Here is a 22,160-nt window from a genome sequence, read left to right as displayed (position 1 = left end):
GGCGGTGGTGGTGCTGGTGCTGTGCTGTTCATGCTGTGCTCTGGAAGTTCCTGCACCTCCTCTTCTTTTTTCTGGTGAGCCCGTCAGTCTGGTTGGGCTTCGTGTGTAAATGTGGAAAAGCGTGTGGTTTATGGCACTGGCCCTTCAGAAGAGCAAGTGAAGAGGCGCCGGCCGCAGGGCCGTGTTTCCCTGGGCAGAGACCCACCGGTTCATCCACAGCAGTTCTTCCGCAGCACTGATGGGAGAGGGCGGTCCCGCCATGCGGGACCAGATTTAGCCAGATTCAGCTGCCAGATTTAGCCAGCAGGTGCAGAGGTAGAGGTAGGGGGCTGAGGACTCCTCCCTTGGGACCTTAAGGACTGTGAGCGATAGGCCTGCGAAAAATGGTTCTGCCTACCTTCAGAGACCCCTAAAGCCCCCCCGGAGGGAAGATGGGGGTGCGGTACGTGTCCACAAAGCACAAGGCTGGGCCCAGCAAGAGCATTGCCCTGCCTGGTCTCAGGTTCACCGGGGAACTGCTAAGCCAGTGAAGAGTGCGAGCTGGCTTGCGTGACTCTGCAGGCAAGAGGCTGTTTGCAGCAGGCAGCGGCGTGACTTGTCTGACAGGTTTCAGGCAGTGCTGTGGCTTAGGACTCCTGGGAATCCGGCAGTGTCTTCACACCGTGATCAACAGCTCCTAATTGGTTCTGATGTTCTGTGCCTAAAGTGGCTGTTTGAATCGGCTGTTGGCATGCAAGAGGTCAGGCTGCAGCCTCCTGCACTGACACCTGGGACACCAGGTGCTGGGCCTTGCACCACTTCCCCAGTGGCACTGTTTGTGACTTCTGCCCAAGGGGGAGAAAGAGGGGCACCGGGAACCAGGGTTAGAATGAGCTTGTTATTTTGGGGTGCGGGTCACCCCTCCATTGCCTGACGGGTGCTTCCGGCTCTTCTCTGTGCCTGAGTTCCCCGTGTCGCACTGGGCAGTCGCACCGCGTGTCTTGTGGTGTAGAAGTGCATGTAAGCAACACCAGACATCTAACCGCGCGGAGGCCAGGGGTGTGGACGCAGGGCTCCCAAACTACACAGAGAACAGAGAGAGGCCGGAGCAGCAGTCTCCCTAGCCCAGGTTGCATCCTTTAGAGAGTCCAGTTCTCCGTGGTGGACACAGTACTGGGCTGAGTTGAGGAGACTCGGAGGACTTGGATGTCTGAGGAAATCCAAAGAGGCATCGCATCTAGTCAGACCAAGCTACTCACCTGCAGTCCCTCTCACTGCCATGTCGAGGCCCGGGATGCTGGGCACTTCCAATGCTGACCTTGAGGGTCCATCGCAGCCCAATCCATAACCACGCTGCCACCAGTGACTTGCTTATTGGTGTTCATTTACTGGTCCGACTCCCATAAACTCTGGGCAAAGGGTCTGCTCGCCTCTCTCCAGCCCGATGGCGTTGGCCTCTTGGAGCTGGTACTCCGGATCACCCGGTACTCTGGTGACTGATGTCTGCAGTGCCGTCGTGCACCCTAACATGTGTGAGCCGGTGCAGATGGCAACTGAGAGCCTAGAAGAACCAGGTACTTTCCAGAACATACTTGTAATGCCCAGGAGTCTCCAGCCTGCCTTTCTCGAGTTCCCATGTTTCACGATGAATAGAAAACGTTGGTTTTTATTCTGGATGGCTTATGAAAGGAGAGCAGGGGTTTCCTTACACGTCCGCTTCCCTGTGTTGGGAGTGTTGGCTGCACTCGCCCAGATTTGGAGAACATGACAGGATTATTTGGGTGGATAAGCTGGCTACTGGATGTGCCCTCAACTGAGTAGCAGAGAGGAGAAGGAAGAGGAAGCAGAGGGAGTACACAGGTCTTCCTGCCCCGAGACGGGGTCAGAAGGGAGAGCCGGGAGAGGAGCGGGAGGCCGACTTGCAGGACGGCTGTGGCAATCCCTCCATCTGGGGAAAGCAGGTGCTGCGCTCGTTTGGTTGGTGGGCTGCTGATTCACACACTACGCTGTGCTCGGCTTTCTCGGGGGTCCCACATACGCCGTGGAAGATTGGGCCTTCACCGGCGGTGCTCACTGCCCAGGGGGCTGTGCTTCGTCGTCCTACACCCGCTGCCTGCACCTGGGAGCGCTGCAGGGATTGTACTCCATGCAGGTGAGCGGGTTGGCTTTTGTAGGACAGCACGCACACACCTGTGCCTGACCCTGATTCCCTGCCCTCACTTTCCCTTTCTCCCTGCAGACTCCGGCTTGGTGGTCCCCAGTGTCTCCTACGAGCTGCATAAGAAGCTGCTGGCTGTGGCTGAGAAGCATGGGCTGACCCTGGAGCGGAGACTGGAGATGACGGGCGTCTGTGCCAGTCAGATGGCGCTGACCCTGCTCGGAGGACCCAACAGGTAGCGCCTGAGCCACAGCAAGGGCTCCATGCGGTGGGCGCGCTCTCCTGGCCTCTCGGGAGCGGCCATCCACCAGAGCAGGTGTGACGGCAGCTTTGTTTGCCCTTCCTTCCACTCGGCTTCCGGACGTCCTCTGCTCCTCACAGCCAGCCTGCGGCCTCCCACTTTCCTCGTTCACAGCCACTGCCTGCCCTTGAGACTCGGCTGCCTCCCTTCTAGAAACCCGCAGAGACGGCCCTGGACCCTGGGCTAGGGGTGCAGTTCGCCCCGAGGTTCATCCCTGCGCACTTGCAGAGACACTGGCGGTGGGGTCGGGAGCTGGGGCTGGTACTTTCCCACCTGCCCCTGGGCTCCCGTGAGCGGGCGCAGTGCACCCGTGTTTGGTTTTGCTGGTGACACTCTGTCGCAGACCTTGTGCACTAGGTACTCGGGATACACGAACGAAGACCGGCAGATTGCTCCTGCCCCCAAGTAGCACCGGCCACAGAGTCGGAGCCTAGGAAGTCGAAAATGGCCCAGGAAGCTGCCACCCTGCTGCCCATCTGACTTCTCAGAGCAGGGGTCCTGGAGAGTAGGGTGAGCAGGAAGGGGGAGGAGGTGGATGCTGGGCGCAGGCAGTGCCCGTGGCTGGGCAGGGAGAATTGAGAGGCCCTGGCACTGCTTTGTGTGGCTGGAAGGTGACAGCTTGGTACAGCCGAGCAGTGAGGAGCTGCTGCTGGGGGCTTCCCGTGGTGCTGTGATGGGACGGGGCTTACACTTTCTAAAGGCGACTATGGTGCCGTGCAGACCGTAGACCAAATGGGGACAAGTAAGTCTAAGGCAGAAAGAACGGTTTAAACCTGGAGCAGAGAGGTATGGTAGCCCCAACCAGGGACGGAGGCGTCAGAACAGTGGGGAGAAATTGATGGGCGTGAGATCAGCAGAGCGAGGTAATTGAATGGATGGTGCAGGCGAGGGAAAAGGGAGCGTGGGTGAGCGAGTGCTGGACTGGGCAGCGTTCTGTCTTGACCACCACTTGGAGGGTAAAAGCCTTGGCAGGAACCGGTTGGGGAGGGGCTGGTTTGTCTGGGTTTTGCTGCATTTAAGCTGCCCCTGTGACCTCATCTGAAAAGGGCCTGCACTCAGCAGAGAGGTCGGACTCATCCCGTGTAGCCCTTGTGAAAGCAGCCTCCTCGGAGGGTCAAAAGAGAGGGGTGCAGAGCGAATTCTGGGGACCATCCACTGTGAGCACGAGCAGCTCCCCAGTAGACCGAGAGCGAGCCAGGCGGGTAGCGCGAAGATCCAAGGAAGCAGTCAGTGTTGCCAAGAGAAAAGAATGATTGGTGGCAGAATCGCCGAGGGCCAAGCAAAATTAGAGTTGGCAGGTGTCTGGCACATTTGTTAGTTTAAAGGACGATGGCACTTGTGGGGGAGAGGGGCGTGTTGAGTGGGGAGAGCGGTCTCTGAGGAGCGGGGAGGCCTGCATCCAGCAGGACCGAGAGGGCCTGGTCTCCCTGTGCAGCACCCAGCAGCCCTGGAGCCCAGCAGAGCTGCCTCAGATGGCCCAGCTTTCCCTTTGCTGTTTGGGGCAGGAACTGTGTGTTCAGCCCTGGGATTGGGAGTCCTTGGCTCCCCTCCAGCCATGGTCTGTCCCATCCCTGGTGTCCTCGCCAGGCTGTGTTTGCACGCAAGGCTTCTTGTGATCTTTAAGTCGCCTTGATACACATGGGTTGATCCAGGCTGGTATGAGGGCTCCTCTCCTTTCCACTCCCAATAGAGCTCTGGGGTGCTCACGCCTCGTTCCTTGATTTGAGCCTGCTTCCCACCTGTGCTGGCTCCCTGGGCTCTCCTGTGCCAGGGAATTGCCGATAGAGACCCCACAGAGAAGGGTGGGGCTGGTTCTGAAGGAGCACTGGCTCCAGCGCAGACATTCGAAGCTGCTCCTAACCTCGGCTTTCCCCAGGGGAGCGTGTTTGAGGCCATTAAAGTGGATTCTAAGAAGCAGCTGTCTTGGGCAGGAGCGGACTGCCCTGCTCCTTCTAGCCAGCTCCTTGGTGCTGGCCGTGCATGGACCTGGTTCTTTGTCTGAACGGCTTGTGCTTTCTCTCTCCTTTTGAAAGTGTCATTCAGGTGCAGGTTTGCAGAGCAGACCCGTCCCCACTGTGCACGCACTTTGTCCACCGCTTGTTTCTTGGCCTCGGTTGCAGCCTCCTTGATGTACCAGCGCCCTCCTCACTTCTGGCCCGGGCTCCCCGCTTCCACGCATCGGAAGGGCCGGCTCTGGTCCTGCACAGCTGTGGTTGATTTTCCTTTGAGAAACCAAGCCCCTTCCGACCTTGAAGCTTCATGTCTGTGGAGCACCGTGCGGTTTGCCACGGAGCACACGGCAGAATCGGATTTGAGCCTTTGCCAAGGTTGTACCGCTTGAAAGCAGAAGCACCAGGTTTCCAGTCCAGGCCGAGCCGCGTTCCTGCCTTGTGCCCCTGCTGCGGGGGGTGCCCACACCCACACCGCTCGGTCCTTCCGAGGGAGGGGACAGACCCGGGCAGCGTCTCTGACTTGAAGACGTTCTCCTGTCTTCTCATCACTAGTCTTCTGAGATGGCCCTCAGCCACCCTGCGGCTGTGGACATGCGCTCACCCCCTGGCTCAGCTTTCAGTCAGAGTAGACATCTTTGGAAGGCAGAAAACACCTGGGGGTGTGGGGGGGGGCACGCACACCTTGGAACCGTCCGTTTTGGAATCCCGAGGGCAGCATTTGGCAGGGAGGCGGGAGAGCGCCTGGCTGCAGTGAGAGGAGAGGAAACAGGGGAACCGGGTCTGCACTAACGGCCAGCCTGCGTCCCCCGTGGGCTCCAGTCAGAGAAGACAAAGCTGGCCGATGGCGGCGTGCCGGGGCTCGACTTCATTCCCTTCATCCCGGGAGAAGCGGGTGTTGGCAGTTCTTGACGCCTGCAAGCCTCGGGTCATGCACACACACCAACCAATGGGCAGTGTACTCATCTGGAGTAGTCCAGGCCCTCGAGGGGAAGACGTGGAAGGGAGTACTGGGCTTGCAAGAGAGGAGAGGTGCAGATGGCCCCTGAAGAACCAGGGACAAAGGGTGCAGGATGCTCTTAGAGATAAGCATCCTGTCACTGGCGGGAGGGGGGAGGAGCCAGGCATCCGCAGGAGCAGCTTTTTAATTGCACTGGTGGGGCGTGGATGTGCTTGGAGAGACGTCCTCCCTGGGGAATGTGCACTGAAGTGCTTCCCGTCCTCTGGACTGCGGACACGTGCCTCTCACTAGGGCTGCCATTTTCCATCAAGAAGTAGGCGTCCCAGGAGCCCTCACCTGCTGTCCCCTGTGGCCAGTACCATAGCATTGGCCAGCAGTGAATGAGCATGCACCTGCCGAGGTCTGTCACCCATGATCTCAGCTCACACCCCCTATGAAGCAGGTAGTATCTTGTGTAGATGCTCTCTGTCACCCTCACTAATGTGTGGACAGCGCAGTAGAGAGGACTTGGTCTCTGATGGAGGAGGGTGCCATGCTACCCTCTGCTACCTGCTACAGGTGTCCGAGTTGAAAAAAGGAAAAAATTCAGGTGAGCCAAAGTAATCAGGGCAGGCTTCCTGGAAGATGGGGCTTGAGAGGCTCTCCCCAGGCAGTCAGTTTGCCAAGTGGATGGCTCCTGGGCAGGGATGTCGAAGAGCAGGAGGGCATGGTGAGGGCTGCCTGACTTGGGGGAGGGGATGGTAGAGAGGGGAGTGGAGGCTGCAGAGGCCTTTGGTCAGTCGGGGCTTGGCCCAGGAGCCACACCGTGAAGAGCCGCACTGTGGTCATGGACCAGACGCGTGTTTTCTGCCAGCAGTGGTAGATGAGCAGCCCCGGTGGGCTCCCCAGAGACAAGTCAGTCGCAGTATGGGGTGGGGGCAGTGGGTTTGGGCCCTCTTAGAGGCTGGGACTTGGTGAAAAGGGAGAAACCCGAGTAGCCCTCTGGTCTCGGTGTGCAGTGCCCGGGCTGGTGAGTCTCACCAGTCCTGCGCCTATCACCCTCTGTTCCAGGCTGAATCCCAAAAATGTTCACCAGAGACCAACAGTGGCCCTGCTGTGTGGGCCCCACGTGAAGGGGGCTCAGGGCATCAGCTGTGGACGACACCTAGCCAACCACGACGTCCAGGTCATCCTCTTCCTGCCCAACTTTGTGAAGATGCTGGAGTCCATCACCAACGAGCTCTCGCTCTTCAGCAAGACCCAAGGCCAGCAAGTCTCTAGCCTCAAAGGTGAGCTTTCCCCCTAGCAGCACTGGCCGCCTCCCTCTGTGCTAGTTTGGTGGCCTGTTGGTGCCACCCAGTGGCCATTGGTGGAAAGGCACCGTGTGTATAAAGACAAAGCTGCCTCCAAGAGCAATGTCCCTGGTGTCCTCCCTCCCACTCAAGGGGAGTGGGTTCATGCCCCCAAGGTTGATGGGACAGAGAGACGGCATGGCAAGCCCACACGCCCACGGAGCGGCACCGTGCAGCCCTGCTTGTATCAGGTTGGCTCATCATAAGTGTTGTGGGAAATAATGAAGCTGCTGAATTGAGGGCTGGGTTGGGAGGTGGGGACATAGCTAGGCAGGAAGGACCGAGGGAGCCCAGCCAGGAGAGGAGGCACTGCAGGGAGAAGCCGAGGAAGGACACCGTGTGCTCAGATGTCAGGTGGCTGCTCAAAACCAAGCCCTCGGCCATCGAGTGCGTTCCACTTCGTAGGGACCCTGTACGGGCTTTCCAAGGCTGTTAGTCTCCATGGGAGCAGACAGCCTCCTCTCTCTCCAGAGGGGCAGCTGATGAGTTTGAACTGCCGACCTGGCGTTGAGCGATGGAGGGCAAGAGACTGAGAAGAGTCAGGGACTTTCAGAGTCAGGACCCCGTGTCACTGGGAAGGCTAGGCAGGGAGGGGAGCGGCCTTCCCAGAGATCGGGAGATGGAGGGGAGGAAAAAGAGGCCTTGCCGGAGGACCCTGAGGTACCCTGGTGGCAGACACAGCGGGTAACTCAGCAGCAGAAAGGTTGGGAGATGGAGCCCCAGCAGCAGTCCATGTGGGAAAGGCCAGGCCGTCTGCCTCCCTAAAGAGCCCCTCGGAGCAGCTCTGCCCTGTCCCAGGGCTTACTGTCAGCTCAGCAGCACCCCTCACCCCTGTGGGCGTCCAGGGCCATAGACACTGGCGTGAGGGGAAGGCTCCCAGTGGGGGTCCCGACTGGGAGGAGGAGGGAAGGATGGGTAGTGTGTGAAAGTGGGAAGGCGGTGCCGAGTGTGGAGGAGACAAGGACTGGAGTGGCTGGCCCTCGGAGCTCTGGGAAGAAGGGACGGGCGAGCAGCGTGTCGGCAGGTGGGCTCAGCGGAAGCTCGAGAAGGGACAGCCGCACTGAGTGGAGCAGGCCCCAGGTTTCGCCTGGAGTGTGGAGCAAGGTCTGACGAATCCGAAGAAAACACAGGAAAGGATTCGAGCCAGCTTGGCCCAGAGAAGAGGCCTTGTAAGAGATCATTGGCAGTTTGGGGAGGCATGGCCCAGGAATTAGCCTCTCAGTTCTCAGGCCAGATTCCTGGCCCCCAAAAACGAACTGACAGCTCTCTCACTCTTGACCTTCCTGGCTCTGTGACACATGCTTTAGGCATGGCAGCCACGCCTTTCCAACGAGAGAGAGAGAGAGAGAGAGAGAGAGAGAGAGAGAGAGAGAGAGAGAGAGAGGGCACGTGCTTATTTTAGCTCCTGCTGTGGCTTTTCCTGCCACATTCTCCCACATGGCTCCTCCATGGTCCACAGGCTCCCCCTAAAGGCTTCGTCCACCACAAGCCCGGGCGCCCTCGTATTTGGCTTGCTTCTGTTGCTCTGTGTTTCATGTCGGAGGCGGGTCCACGACTGAGCCATCGGGTCCTTACTGCACTGTCCCAGGGCCTGGTGTGGCCGCAGAGCCTTGGCAAGTGCTTGCAGAGGACAGTGGTGGGCGGAAGGTTGGGCTTAGCCCCAGGAGATGAGGAAGGGCGGGGCCGAGAGAAGAACCCAGCTCTCTCCCGTAGGCTGCTGCCACATGCTGACCTTTAACACCTGGCCCAGCCTGGGAGGGGCGGTGCGGTGTCTAAGCCCCTGAGGGGTGTCTAGCCCCAGCTGAGGCTGCTCTGCTTCTGCTTGCAGATCTGCCCACCAGCCCTGTGGACCTGGTGATCAATTGCCTGGATTGCCCCGAAAACGCCTTCCTGCGAGACCAGCCCTGGTACAAGGCCGCCGTGGCCTGGGCCAACCAGAACAGGGCGCCGGTACTCAGCATAGACCCTTCTGTGCATGAAGTTGAGCAGGGTATCGATGCCAAATGGTCGCTAGCGCTAGGCCTGCCCCTGCCGCTGGGGGACCAGGCCGGCAGAGTCTACCTGTGTGACATCGGCATCCCCCAGCAGGTGTTCCAGGAAGTGGGCATCAACTACCACTCGCCCTTTGGCTGCAAGTTCGTCGTCCCCCTGCACTCAGCGTAGAGGCGGGGCAGAGCGCCGGGCCCAGCACTCCCTCCCCTGCCTTGACAGGGGGCTCGACAACAAAGGCCTTAAGGGTGTGAAGCATCATGGGCCTTGTCAGTTCCCCTGCCCCCTCGGGTATGTTTCTTCTGTGAGAACAGGTATCTTTAAACTGACCTGTCCCCTGCCCGGAGCCTGGGAAGGCGCTCCTCCCTCTGCGTGCACGGGGCCAGGCGGGGCTTTGTTTACAGACATAGGCAGCTCTCCGACTGTGTTTCAGGTTTACAGCCACCAGCCACGGGGCCTGGGGGAGCGCCTGGCGTAGGGTCGTCCCAGTGGAGGGCCTACACCTGCCTGCCCTTCCTGCTTTGTGGCTCCTCCCCTGCTTCCCCCGCCTGGGCAGCCCTTTCTCATCTTTGAGCCAGCCATGCTGCAGCTGTCCACTAGAGGGCAAGCTCCCCATCTTTCCTTGCCAGGGTGACTAGGCTTTCTCCAGGCACCCAGCCTCCTGCGTTTTTTAGGGATCTTTTGTGACCCTGTCTCTAGTTTATGCTAGATTTTCCCCATTGCATCCCTCTGAAAGGTAGGGGTGGCACCTGTCTGTTGTGGGGAGCACCAGGCTGTGCTGTCGACCCACCATGCCATCTTGTCACCAGGGCCCCCACCCACCCTCCCACTTTTGCTGTTGGCCGAACCTTTGCCTTTGCCTTGTCTGGGGCCAGGCCCCTCGGGTGCAGCTTTCATGTTCAGTATTGGAGGCTCTGGGGAAGCCTGGTGCTGAGCCACTGAGAGGCTCCCTGGTGGTTCTGCCCTGCCCACCCTTTCCCCAAACTGGGGCCTTGCCCGCTCACTCGCCTGCCTCCCTCCACTACCCTTCCCGGATGTGGTCCTCAGCAGCCATCATCCCAGAGTGGGGCTTGCCCGCCTCCCCCACCAGCATGGGCCCCCCATCACTGAGCTTCACACCCTGGAAGCCAGTGCCCTCTCTCAGATGCCAAAACGAGGCTACGTCTGGATGAGCTGTCTGACCGCCCGGTCCCAGGCGCACACATCGCTGCTCGCCTCTGGTTGAGCAGGGCGGACTAACCACGGGCTGTGGGCACAGACAGGCAGGCACTTTTCTCCCTCACCTCATAGGAGCAGAGGACTGGGAGAGGGAGCCTGGTGCTGGGTGCCCTCCCTCCCTAAGCCTCCACTCCCCAAATAGGGCTCTCTGTATCAGGGGGCAGCCCAAGCAAGTGTGAGGTGGGGGCTCGACAGTCAGGCCCCTGCAGGGTGGGGCCAGAGCTCACTCAGCTCAGAAGACCCTGCTTGCTCCAGGCAGCCTGACCCTGAGGTGACAACCATGTTGAGGGCCCCTGGGAGCTTGTGCGGAGCCTCCACTTCATCTCTTCCCCGGTGGCCCTGGGCCTGCCTTCTCCAGTGGCATTCGAGCTAGCATGCTCCTGGACCCTCCACTCTTCTCCAAGGCCTCCTGCCTGCAGTGCCCAGTCTGCCAGGTGGCCAAGACACTCAGTGACTCGAGGAACCCAAACCAGCACTGAAATAAAGCTGAATGCCCGAGTCCTGTGGTGTGCGTGGGCCTCTGTGGGCTGTGGGGAGGCCAGTCTGTGTCCCAGAGCCCTTGGAGGCCACGGGAACAGGAGCAGAGTGCTCAGTAGGCCTGCCACCTAGGCCCAGAGGGATGTCCTGCCTCCTAATGGTCTCCAGCTGGCTAGCCCCAGGTCACACTTGGCTCTCCACAAGCTGAACTGCTAAGACAGACTTTATTCATGGGGGCAGGGGGTGGGGGTAAGGCAAGGAGCCTGGAGACGGACACACGGGTACGAGGGGTTACAAACAGTAAGAAACACTTTATTATAACTTTACAACATATAAATAGCTTGGGTCAGATCTGTGCTTTCTGGCAGCTGGGCACCAAGTCTCCTGCTGCAGGCTCCTCCTGCCTGCCTGCCTTCCTTCACATGACACTGTTCCTTGGTTGGCCCCGGCCCCAACCCCGGCGCCGGGTGCCTGGTGGTGGTGGCTGGAGGAAAGGGGCTGGGCAGCCCAGTCCTGGCTGCTGACACCTCTGCCGCTGCCTCCATGCAGGGGCCTGCACCTGTCATCTGCTTGGGTTGCGGCTATTGTGGAAGGAGCGCTCTTCGGGGGTCAGCCCAGCAAAGAAGGGGTGCAGCAGGGCCTCAGCCAGTGTGATGCGCTGGGCGGGGTCGAACTCCAGCATCCTCCGCATCAGGTCAAACAGCTGCACGTGCTCCAGGGAGTCTTGGAGCATGTAACTCTGCAGGGACACGGGGCGCAGTGTGGCCGAGGGCAGCTGAGGCCACCTGCCTCTGCAAAGCCTGGCGGGACACCTGGGGGAAGGGGGGGACCTCCACGTTCACCCTCCTGGACGGAAGTGGGCAGCTCCTTGCTGTGAGCCTGTTTGGTGCTCTGGTCTGACTGGGTGCCGTGCTGGCTCAGTGCCTCTGCCCCAGGGAAAGTCCTGGTGCTCCTGGCCAGTTCCCTTGGGTGACGTCCCCCCCCCCACCGAGTCCTTCCCAAACGGAGAAAGGGGAGCAGGAAGTGACGGGGTCACAGGCCTCGGACTCCTCTGGGGTTCCTCCTCAGCAGTCAGGGCCCCTGGGCGGGCAGCCGTGGACACTGACCTGGAGAGGCTTGCAGTTCTCCTTCACATACCGGCCGTCGGAGCTGTTCTCGTCCCAAACCAAGCCCCCTTTGTAGAAGTACTTCTGCTTCCTGCAAATGGGGACCAGGGTGTCAAGTGTTGGGAGTCCACAGGGAACAAACCTCTGGTGGTGGGTGGGGAAGGACGGCACTGGCCACCCCCAGCAGGGCCTTTCGGAAGCTCCAGGAAGGATTGTCAGGAGTCTCAGATGCCAGGAAAGCCCATCCTGCCACGAAGGAAAGGCCTGGGGCCCACCCTGGGGACTAGTGGCTCCTCACCTGGTGCGGTGGACCATGTGGGCGGGGATGGGGCCCAGGATCTTCTCCATCATGACCAGGTGCTCGCGGTTTTCATGCGTCTGGAGACAGTCAGGGTGCGCAGATGTTAGTGCCAGCCGCAGCCCTGGGGAAAGGTGCCCGCCGACCCACCAAAGGCCTCGGCTGTCCCCATCGCCCCGAGTGCCCTTTCCTCCTACTCCAGCCCCCCAAGCACCTCCACGCAGAAGCTCGCAGCATGGATGGCTGGTGGGGGTGGGAGTGGGTCTCGGGAGGGTGGGTGCCGCTGTACCTGGAAGAGCGTGAAGCCCCGGTAGTACTCGAAGAGGATGCAGCCAATGCTCCAGACGTCACAGGGCTGTGCCCAGCCCAGCTCTGAAAGCCAAGATGGAGGCAAGCTGAGGTCCTGCCCCGAGCTCCGGCCGTGGCCACGGGCAGCTGCTCCCCTGGCCGGCAGTAGACGAGCCTCTCCGTAAGGCTGACTGGAGACACTGCCTGTGGGGGCCGCGGGCACCCAGCAGCCTCTGCGCATCCCCTCACAGCCACTCACCAAGGATCACCTCAGGCGGCCGATAGTGCCGCGTGGCCACGATGGTGGTGTGGTGCTCGTGGTCGAAGGTGGCGCTGCCGAAGTCGGCTACGCGAATGCTGGTGTTCTTCACCGACTTCTCCTCACAGCGCTGCAGGGCAGGCGCCGGGTCAGGGCTCGAGCCCAGGGCCCAGCCCGGCCCAGCCGGCGCCCCACTCCCCCACAGTACCTTGTGCTCATTGTAGAGGGTCTCAAACTCGGAGTTCACAAACAGGATGTTCTCTGGCTTCAAGTCTGTGTGGGTCAGTTGGTTCTCGTGTAGGACTGGGGGGGGAGGGGGGCAGGCTCTGAGACACTGGGCTTGCCCACCGGCTGGAACCCAGAGCCCTGAGCAAAGCCAGTGGCCCACCCGCCTTGTGCAGGCAGGGCCCGGGAGTCAGCATCCCCACGGGCTCCCCTTGGAGCCTCGGGTTGCCGGGACTCTAGAAGGGGGGCTGGGTGGAGAGTAAATAAATAGAGGGAGGTGGAGGAGAGGGCTTCTATGAAGACTTGCCCTCCCCTGGTCCCACATAGTAAAGCTGCGGCAGCAGTGGTGGGTCCTGGGGATACACTCTATGGGGCCCAGTACACCACAAAACTGACTCAGGGCCTATTCAACTCTGTGAACCAGCAACAAGGCGCCCAGGGCTGGAGGAGCCAGGCAGCAGGACCCACGCGCTAGGCCTGCGGTGACCCTGCGCTCTTCTCACCTGGCCCTCCTCCCCAGCTGAACCCTCATGAGGCTCCACACAGCAGGCCCTTGGCCTCCCAGCCCCGAGCAGAGCCTGCTCAGTCTAGTTCCTGGCTATGCAGGAGCCCCGGAGAGAGAGAGGTGAAAGCGCTCTGCCGGCCACTCCATGGGAGACATATATGGGCAGTCAGCTTCCATAAGGACCGACAGTCTGGGGGATACCTGTCCTATAGGGACACAATGAGTCCCATCAGCTTGCCAGCAGTGGGCTTCATTTTTGTATCTCCTTCCTCTACCAAAATGCCCTGGTGGGGGTGTCAGACAGCTAACTGCAAATTTGGTCGTTCAAACCCATCAGCTGCTCAGAGGAAGAAAGACAAAGCTGCTATCTGGCCCCATAAAGACATACAGGGTCGCTGTCCGTGGGAATGGAATGGGGTCTTGCTTTGTGGGGAGCCGAGCTAGTGCTCCAGTAGCAGCTCTCACTGCCCGGGGACAGAGGTCCTGGAAGGGCCTCTACCTTGCCCTCCTCAGAGGTCCCACGTTCAGCCAAAGGGGCCCAATGGTGTGCTCCAGAAACGGGTGGCACTTACATCGAAGGGCGTGGCAGAGCTGGTAAGCCATGTGCCGGACGTGGGGCAGAGGGTAAGGCTGGAAGTTATTCTCCTTCAGGAACTCGAAGGTGTTTTTGCCCAGTAGCTCGAAGGCGATGCACATGTGCCCATGGAAGTTGAACCAGTCCGACATGAGGACGCACAGGCTGCGGAGGAGGGTGGGTGGGCTCCAGGCTCGGTGCTGGGCTTCCCCACCCCCGTCTCAGGATGAAACCCAGCCCCACACCATCAGTGAACAGAGGGGGGGCACACCACATCTCCACCCCCCAGATCAGCTGAGCTTCCTGCCAGGTTTGGGGAGGGCTGGGGTTCAGGTCGGAAGGAATGGCACCCTCACTCCACTGAGCTGCTCCAGGGGCCGCCCAGTGCTCGGAGAAGAGGAAACTCAGCATGTTGGCCAAAGACAGGCTTTCCTCTGGGTAACCCTCACTACCTGAGCGTGCCCCCACCCCAGTGGCCTCACAGGCCCCCTGCAACTGGTCCACAGCTGCTGAGAGGGCCCGCCTGCCTCAGAGCACAAGGCTGGTTGGAGTGAGGCCTGGACTGAAGTCCAAAGGCTCCTTCCAGCAGGTCTCTGTGCCAAGCAAAGGCGGCACAGTGCCAGCCACTGACGGGATGCAGCTCCCCGCCCCAGGGCCTGGAATGGACTCCCCTGAAGGCTTCTCTGCCGTGCCTTGCCAACACTCACAACTTGTTCTCTTTGTCCTTCTCCTTGATCTTTTTGAGGACGTTGATCTCGAGCCGGGCGGCCTCCCGGTATTTGCCCACGTTGCGGATGATCTTCAGGGCAACCTGAGATTTCCCTCTGGGTCAGGAGGAAGGTGGGTCCTGGTCAGCAGTGCCTGGCCTCCGCCACCCTGTCCCCGCCACAGCCCCAGCAAGCCCCACTCAGCAGGAGCCCATTTGCCTCCCAAAGAGCAGAGGCTTGAACAAGCCCAGGCTGCCAGCGTGCGCACTCTCGTGCACACACACACACACACACACATACGGCACCCCCCCACCCCCCTTTGGCATGTGTGCGAGTGCGCACAGGAATACTCTAGCCACCCGTGCCAGCCTCCAGCTTTCATAAACCACATCCTGCTCCCAGGGGTAAGTGTGGGCAGAGCGAGCAGAAGCCAGTCCAGAGTTCACGCGGTGAGCCTGCCGCAAGGCCAATTAAGCCTGGACCCTGGCTAGACCATCCCACCCAGGACCCCATATATCAACAAGTGCCCCCCGAAGTGGAGTAAAGTAAAATTAAGGTCAAGGAGTGAGAAGTGGGTCTTCTCCCAAGGCCAGGGACTGCTATCTTTTACCACACCCCTCTCGCAGCTCACCGGCCTCCCAGCCACAAGCTCAATACCAGGTTCCCTATGAAGGGTCTTAATCTCTGCTCTGCACTCCCTGCCCCAGCCAGCCCCAACTGCCCCCAGGATCCGAGAGAGGTACCCTCCTGCCCAGGTACAGTCGCCAGCCCCGGCACAGGGCACCCATCCTCGGCCTCAGGAAGGCTCACAGGCCCCGGGGCAAGGCCTCATCTGGAGAAGAGGCTCTTCGCCACACCACAGAGAAGCCACCAGGTCAGGCTTCCCCGAAACAGGACCTACCCTGCTGTGGCAGGGGTCACCGTTTCACAGGGGCGCTCGCAGGGCAGGAGGGTGCGGCCTTCCCCAGTCCCCACTGGACCAGGGGCCCCAAGGTTCCCTGCCCCCACCCACCCCTGCAGCTCCTCAGAGTGGCACAGCTCGGAGAGCACAGCTGCCCTCACGAGCTGCAGCCCTCGATCTGCCACACCTGTGTGACGACACGCTCAGGAATAAAATAGCTCCACCCTCAATTGGCTGGAGGGAAGTTTAAATGGGGCAGAGAGCAAGTGTGATCTTATCTTGGGGTGCTGGGATGGCCAGACTGCTGGTCTCAGGGTCCTTTCTGAGCACCCTCTTATTGTGGGTGATGCCCAGCTCCCCTTCTTCCCACCCACCCCCACAGCTGGGAGACGGGGACAACCTGCGTGTGCGGTTGTCCCTGGCAAGTCCACTGGCCACTGGGACGGCAAAAACATAGCACCTGTGACTAAAGTAGCCGACCAGGAAGAGGGGCGCCCTCGGAGGCAGGTCCCCCTACAGGGCACTGGTGCTGGTAGTGCAGAGGAGTCGGCTGCGACTCACAGTGACCTTGCGCACAACAGAACGAAACATGCCCGAACCTGCACCTCACTGTTCTTATGCTTGAGCTTTGGGAGATGGTTAGGGGGTAAAACAGGTTTTCTGTTACGCCTGGAAGGGAGGGGGTGGCTGCAGCAGCACCCCGGCATCCCACCTGGTGATGAGCACACTCCACTCCACCCTGGCCACATCGACAGAACCACTGGCCTGCTTGGGCAACACGCCAGGGAAATGGGGCCAAGAGGAGGTAAGATAGCAGCATTCTCTGCGCTGCCAGGTCAAGACCCTCCAAGGGTCCAGGGGCTAGGTGCCAGGCCACTGGTCCTGCCTTGAGAGCCACCACCATGGCCCTGGGGAGGAAGAAATCGGGGCAGAACCAGGCACCATCCAGCAAGAACACCCCAAGAATGCCCCCCTTTATCTCATGGGGTCAGTAGAACCCCATTTGGCACAGGTCGGCTCTGGCTTTGGGGCTAGTCTTCAGAAAGAAAAAGGTCAGTTCTGACGACCCCCGCCCCGCCCCTCCCCTCCCAGTTCACTCACCTGGCATGGTCCAAGCACTCCACCACCTTGCCAAAAGTGCCCTCGCCCAGGTTCCCCACAATCTCATCTAGGAGAGAAAAGAAGCAGGGCGTGAGGGGCTGCCGGGCAGGGGGGCCGGCGCTCCTGTGAGTCACAGCACTCAAATTCTTAATCACAAAAAGGCTTCTCTCGCACGGCTACACTCTTAACAACGGAAGCTGCTAGTGTCTGTGCCGCTCAGGCAATTACTGGCGGCCCCGCGCAGGCGCCCCGCGCGCTAGCAGCCCCTCCAGGCAGGAGAGTCTGCTCTAACAAGGGGGGTAGGAAGTAGAGAGGTAAAGTTTTACGAAAGGTGGCTGTACATCGCTCTTGGAGCCAATCGCCGATCCGGCACACCAGGTGGCCCTCCTTGTCATCTTCCACACTCCGGCTGCTGCGCTTACTGCTCTGTTGGCTTCTCTGCATGCACCGCCCCCCGAAACGCCATCCGACCAATCGCATGGTAGGCGGTTCCGATTGACAGATTGAGGTGTCAGTCAAAGGCAGAGGCGGAGACGGTGCGGAGCCGGTGGGTTGGTGGTTGGATTTTCCAGATCCCAGCATTTCATAAGGCACACAGCATATATAACGATAGGGATATTGCAAGGGACACGTCAAGACACAAACTGACTTCAAACACAGAAAAGTAAAAACAGCTACAGGTATGTAAAGAAAACTCGGACATTATCTACAAGGCGGAGGAGCGAGTGCTGGGAGGGAGGAGAGACCGCCGACCTCTGCTGCCGAGGGCCCGGGCCGTGAGGAGAGCCACAGCCCGGGAGCCCACCCCTCTCCCAGGCCCTCCCGTGGTGGCTTCGGCCCAAGCTGAAGACGTAGAGAGAACGGCGCAAGAAGGCAGCCAGCCCATCGGGACCGGTCAGCGGGCCACCCTGGCTCTCCTGCAGAACGCCTGGCTGTCCTTGCAGCCCTGCGCATGCCCGACTGCGGCCACTCAGCCAAGCTGCTAACTGTCCCCAGACGGCATCTGTGGCCAGACTTGAGCGCCACTTCCAGACACGGCCTGCCAGCCGCAGCCCTTCCTGCCACCAGCCTCGAGCAGGCAGGGCATGGGCCAGACAGGCTGGCATGCAGGATCCTTCCACCACGGCCCATACAAGCCCAGGCCACCTCTGGCCCTGGACTCGGCGACCGGGACAGGCCCATCCCGAGCCTCACGACGAAAGAGGGTGCCAGAGAAGGAGCAAGGCTGGGCCCGCACGGCCAACCTGTGGCACTGCGCTGAGGTCACCAGGTGGCGCCAGGCTCACCCACACAGGCCCCTTCCCCTTGCCAGGGCCACTGAGCGTCAAGGGAAGACCGGATGGCCGCGCCTCCGTTTTGGACGCGTGGGGAGCAGGAGGGAAGGGGGCCAAGAAGGCAGCACATTCGGGCGCCGCAGAGATTCAACCTGGCTTCCTTCCCAGGGGCCTGGAGGAAGGATCACCACGCCAGGACCACCGGCTAGGCCCTTCTCGGCCCAGGGCCAGCAACTGCCACTCTCACCTACAGGTAGCCCCCAGCAACCTGGGCGGGCAGGTGAGCAGAGCTGGACTGGAAGGTGGACACCCGCCACACCACTCAGAAGCTGAGTTGCCAGGTAACCTCCAGGAGGGAAGACCCAGAGCATGCAGACACAGAACAGCACCACTACTGGGTCCCCAAGAGCAGCCTGAAGACAGAGAGCCCAGGGACTGGCCAGCCAGCGCCGGAACCAGAGCCCACAGAACTGCCACTGCCACATAGCTGAGGGCGGCCGGCCACCCGGCTCAGCGCGGCACCTGGACCAGATGACACACACACACACACACACACACGCACACCACGTGTGTGCTCAGGGCGGGCAGTACTCACCCAGACCCACCAGCCTGAGAGAAGAGAGAGCACCCAGAGCTGAGGCCTGGCAGCCCCGCCAGCACACTCTGGAACCACTCACCGAGGAGGCGCTGCTACAAGACCTGGTCCGGCGCTTGTGGCAGTGGTGGGCATGCTTGCGGGCGCGATAAGGCCCCCTCTCCCGGGAACGCCGGCGGTGGTGGACCCGCGATGACCCATAGCAGTCCTCACTCAAGGATGGGCTCCGCTCTTCACAGCGGTACGGGTCACTCTCTCGCCGCTCACGGTATCGCCTCTGGTAGGGCAGGCGGTCATGGCTGCCAAGAAGGCAGGCAGGTGGTCAGCAGAGCTCTTCCTTCCACCAGCCAGCTCCCTACTGCCAGGCCAGAAGCCAAACTGGCAGGGAGAGGGCCGAGGGAGGGGGCAGGAAGGGAGGCAGAACAGTGGGGAAGGAAGGCCCGTCCAGGCCCTCGGACTCCTGGGAGTCTGTGGCCAGAGGCTGGAGCAGGAACCAACTACTAGCCAGGGCTACACACCCCACCCCCACCAAGGAAGGCTCTCGAGGTCAGTACAGCAGCGGAAGGGCCACAGACCTGCACTGCCACTTTGGCCTGAAGCTAAGGTGGAGGTCAGGATGTCCACAGGCCATCCCAGCCACCCCATTCATGCCCGCTCACCTCCTGGATCTCGACCTGCGGGGCGGCAGCTCCCTCCGGGACAGGTAGCGCAGTCTCCCTTCATGCTCCCGGCTGTAAGACCTCCTCCGCTTCCATCGGTAGCTCAGGTACGGGTCTGGCTCAGGAGAGCGGTATCGCTTACAGTGATGCATCTAGGCCACAAGACAGGGCGCCCTGCTCAGCTAGCTGCCACCACCTCCAGCTCTGGGGTTGCCGGGCAGCCAGGCCGCTGCAGAGGCCCATTGTTCTGCTGGGGGGGCAGCCCCCGCAGGGGTTTATGAAGTGAAGAAGAACTCTGAGGTCACACTGGCCAGGAGCAGACAACGCTCGCTCTCGCTCTCTGCCAGTGAACCAGCCAGCAGCTGTCTCCCAGGCAGAGCCTCACTGGCCTGAGCACCGGTGGCCAAGGCCAGTGGGCAGGTAGGAATGATGAGCAAAGCTTCAGGGGGAACTACAAGAATTTACATATAGCCTCCTCCCTGGGGGATGGACAGCAGAGAAGGGGGTGGGGGGGTTTTTTGGCCGTGTAACATATGACAAAATAATAATAATTTATGAATTATGAAGGGTTCATGAGGGAGGGGGGAGGAGGGAGGGAGGGGGGAAAATGAGGAACTGATATTAAGGGCTCAAGTAGAAGGCAAATGTTTTCAGAATGATGATGGCAACAAATGTACATATGTGCTTGACACAATGGATGGATGTATGGATTGTGATATGAATTGTACGAGCCCCCAATAAAATTATTTTAAAAAAAAAAGCTTCAGGGGGACAATATCAGGGAGATAGGGTAGGGGACTGACTATGAAGTGACCAGGCTGTAAAACTAGGGGCCGGAGTCAAAGGGCTATTGGCAAGAGGTTAACAACACGGGAGTAGGGGGACATACCTTCCACTTAGAAGCCTAAAGTCTCCTGGCCCAGAGCTGGACCCCACTCGAGGAACGATGGCCCACAAGTCAATGTGAGGAGCCACAGATGAGAAGCCCAGCCCTCAGAGACAGAAGCCATGGGGTCCTGCAAACAGTACCTAGTCCACCTCAGAGTCTAGCCATCCCTCAATGGTAGGCACCCAGTCTCAGCACCCTTGGGATGCCAGAGTCCCTAGAGTGTCCATGTTTCTTGCTCAAAGCCCATTTAGCAGCCTTCAGCCTGCCCAGGGTGCCAGGCTGGACAGCACCTCATGTCCATCTAGCATAGCCTTTGCTGTCCCCTCTTCTCATCCCCCTGCTCCATGCCCACTCCTATTCCATCTCTGAGCAGCGGAGAGGCGGGCTGGCTGCACAGGGAGGCAGCCAATAGAAGACCAGCAAAGCCCCAGAGGGCCCAGCACCCACTGAGAGGTGGCTATGTGAGACCAACTCCCAGCTCCACCCAAGCCCGGAGCCCCGGCACTGCCTCCATGGGAGGGCTGGGCCAGATCGCACCCTTTCTAGGCGACAGCAGCCTCCTGGGCTCGGTTGACCAAGCACGTTTGGGACAAACCCACTGAGGCCGCACCACGGAGACAGGGCGGTCCACCAGAAGGATAGCAGCACGGCACAGCTCCCTGTGGGGGTGAGTGGGGCAGTTAGGTCGGCCTGGCCAAATGCCTAGAAGTGCCTCAATGTTCCTGACCAAGTCCCTAGCCTCCATTGCCCCAGCAGCAAATCAAATGTTTCCTCTTTTCCACCTGGACAGTCCAGCAAGTGGCACGGGTCCACCTCTGGGCATTCCTGTGAGATAAACACCTGGTGAAATGGCTGACAGATTCTTAAGAGCTTGGATTTCTGTGCTGTTTTGATGATCAGCTGACTAACGCGTCCCTGTTTTCCTGCAATTACCCTAGGGCAGGTGCCCGAGCTATGGAATGAACGCTCACCTCACATCTCTCTAATTGACTGGGAAGACGCTCCAGTGGCAGGAACAGGCCCGCCCACAGACCAGTGGGGCCCTGCCCATCTCACCTAGCACGGATCAGAACAGGAGGATTCAAGTCCACACCAGGCCACAGCCTCCCTCCCAGAACCCAAAAAACACCTCTGTCTCCCTGCTTCAGACTCAGGACAGAAGTCAGGTTGGATCCTGACCCTACCGCCCCGAACTGTGTGTCCTCAGGCAGGTTACTCCGCTGCTCCAATCCTTCAGCTTCCCCTGGGAACTGATCGTCTCCAGCAAGGTGGTTGTGAGGCATCAATGTGTCTCTCCTCTAAGCATCGGGGCTAGCACAGGCCTGGGCCCACAAAAGACCCCAAAGGGGTCAAGATCCCAGTTAACAAGCCTGGGCCAGGGTTAAATGCCTGAGGGGCAAGAGAACAGTTTCGAAGGCCCCTCCCAAGAATCTTGGCAAAGAGAGCATTCTGGACAGGAAAATTGGCTCAATCCCCAGTGTTGTGCCTCACTGTCCTCAAAAAGCTAAGCCAGTCACTCTACCAGGGGTCCTCAAACTTTTTAAACTGGGGGCCAGTTCACTGTCCCTCAGACCCGTTGAAGGGCCGGACTATAGTTTTTTTAAAAAAAAACTATGAACAAATTCCTATGCACACTGCACAAATCTTATTTTGAAGTAAAAAAACAAATGGGGCAAAAACACCCGGCAGGCCGGATAAATGTCCTCGAGGCCACATGTGGCCCGCGGGCCATAGTTAGAGGACCCCTGCGGTCTAGACCTTGGTTACCATACCTGGGGAACACAGAACAAGGGCACCTCCCAACCAGTTTGGGAGAGATGACAAGCAGGAGACCCACAGTGCAAAAAATAGAAACAAAAAGAGCACACACACACCACACACACACCACGACAATAAGGGAAGCCATCCCTCAACACATTACAGGCAGGTGAACCAGCACATGCACCAGACCCCCTCCTCAGCCTCCCACCTAAAGTGGCGCTGGGGTGGCCTCTCACCCAGGCCTTCTAGAGAAGCTAAGGCCCAACTATCTTTGGGAGGTTCTCTGCTCTTCACAATGAGAGAAGGGGGCAGGGGGGTGGGAAACGTCATGTGAAGGCGCGGCAGGCTGATGCCAGCTCTTCTCCTCGGGGCGCAGCGGGCGTCCTCGGCTCATTTGCTGTTCCTGGCCGGAGAACTGGGCTGACCAGAAGTGCCGCCAGCCAGGTCGGCGACGGCCCTCACGAAGGCCCGCCACCCCAGCGCCCCATGGTTATTTTTGGCTGGCACTGCCCCACCACTGCAACCTCAAACCTGCCACCTCGCAAGCCGCCACGACGAGGAGGGTGAAAGGCTCCTCCTCCTCAAGGGCACGGAGGAGGGAAGCTGGAAGACCGCCAACGCCGCCTCGACGACCGGGGCCTGGCTCGCCGGCACT

The 22,160-nt window shown here is 60.1% G+C and overlaps 2 protein-coding genes across 3 annotated transcripts in view; one reads left to right on the top strand and one right to left on the bottom strand.

The window, feature by feature from the left end:
• EDC3 (enhancer of mRNA decapping 3) overlaps positions 1-10,385 on the top strand; it is a 47,848-nt gene extending 37,463 nt beyond the window's left edge. The window contains exons 5-7 of the mRNA XM_004712035.2: positions 2,219-2,372; positions 6,399-6,616; positions 8,508-10,385. Of these exons, the coding sequence (XP_004712092.1) occupies positions 2,219-2,372; positions 6,399-6,616; positions 8,508-8,842 (707 nt within the window). The 3' untranslated portion in view covers positions 8,843-10,385. The remainder of the gene's footprint in view (positions 1-2,218; positions 2,373-6,398; positions 6,617-8,507) is intronic.
• A 269-nt stretch (positions 10,386-10,654) lies between these two features.
• On the bottom strand, positions 10,655-21,334 carry CLK3 (CDC like kinase 3). 2 transcript variants are annotated; one of them, XM_045285846.1, is made up of 13 exons: positions 19,745-21,334; positions 18,856-19,007; positions 18,279-18,495; positions 16,669-16,765; positions 16,328-16,394; positions 14,326-14,442; positions 13,617-13,783; positions 12,523-12,617; positions 12,315-12,444; positions 12,057-12,139; positions 11,768-11,847; positions 11,470-11,560; positions 10,655-11,102 (listed from the first exon to the last, which is right to left on the bottom strand). In XM_045285846.1, exons 2-13 carry the CDS (start codon positions 19,005-19,007, stop codon positions 10,926-10,928), a joined length of 1,473 nt encoding a protein of 490 aa, XP_045141781.1. In that variant the 5' UTR covers positions 19,745-21,334; the 3' UTR covers positions 10,655-10,925. The 2 variants fall into 2 exon arrangements, with proteins under 2 accessions (XP_045141781.1, XP_004712025.1); XM_004711968.2 differs by lacking the exon at positions 19,745-21,334 and having other exon boundaries at positions 18,856-19,342.
• Positions 21,335-22,160: the final 826 nt, after the last annotated feature.

This window comes from Echinops telfairi, unplaced genomic scaffold, assembly GCF_000313985.2.
Source record: "Echinops telfairi isolate 266 unplaced genomic scaffold, ASM31398v2 ScPeMD7_7475;HRSCAF=8513, whole genome shotgun sequence".
In the NCBI taxonomy this organism is placed as follows: domain Eukaryota; kingdom Metazoa; phylum Chordata; class Mammalia; order Afrosoricida; family Tenrecidae; genus Echinops; species Echinops telfairi.
This window is presented reverse-complemented; position numbering and strand designations above follow the sequence as displayed.

Bases quoted from the DNA above. Each gene is read 5' to 3' on its own strand.
- CLK3 (XM_045285846.1), bottom strand. From the start codon at position 19,007: ATGCATCACTGTAAGCGATACCGCTCTCCTGAGCCAGACCCGTACCTG. The intron at 18,496-18,855 runs GTGAGCGGGCAT...CCTTCTTGGCAG, and splicing joins CGCAGGTCGAGATCCAGGAG to CCATGACCGCCTGCCCTACC. The intron at 16,395-16,668 runs GTACAGCCACCT...TTTCTCTCCTAG, and splicing joins CGATTGGCTCCAAGAGCGAT to ATGAGATTGTGGGGAACCTG.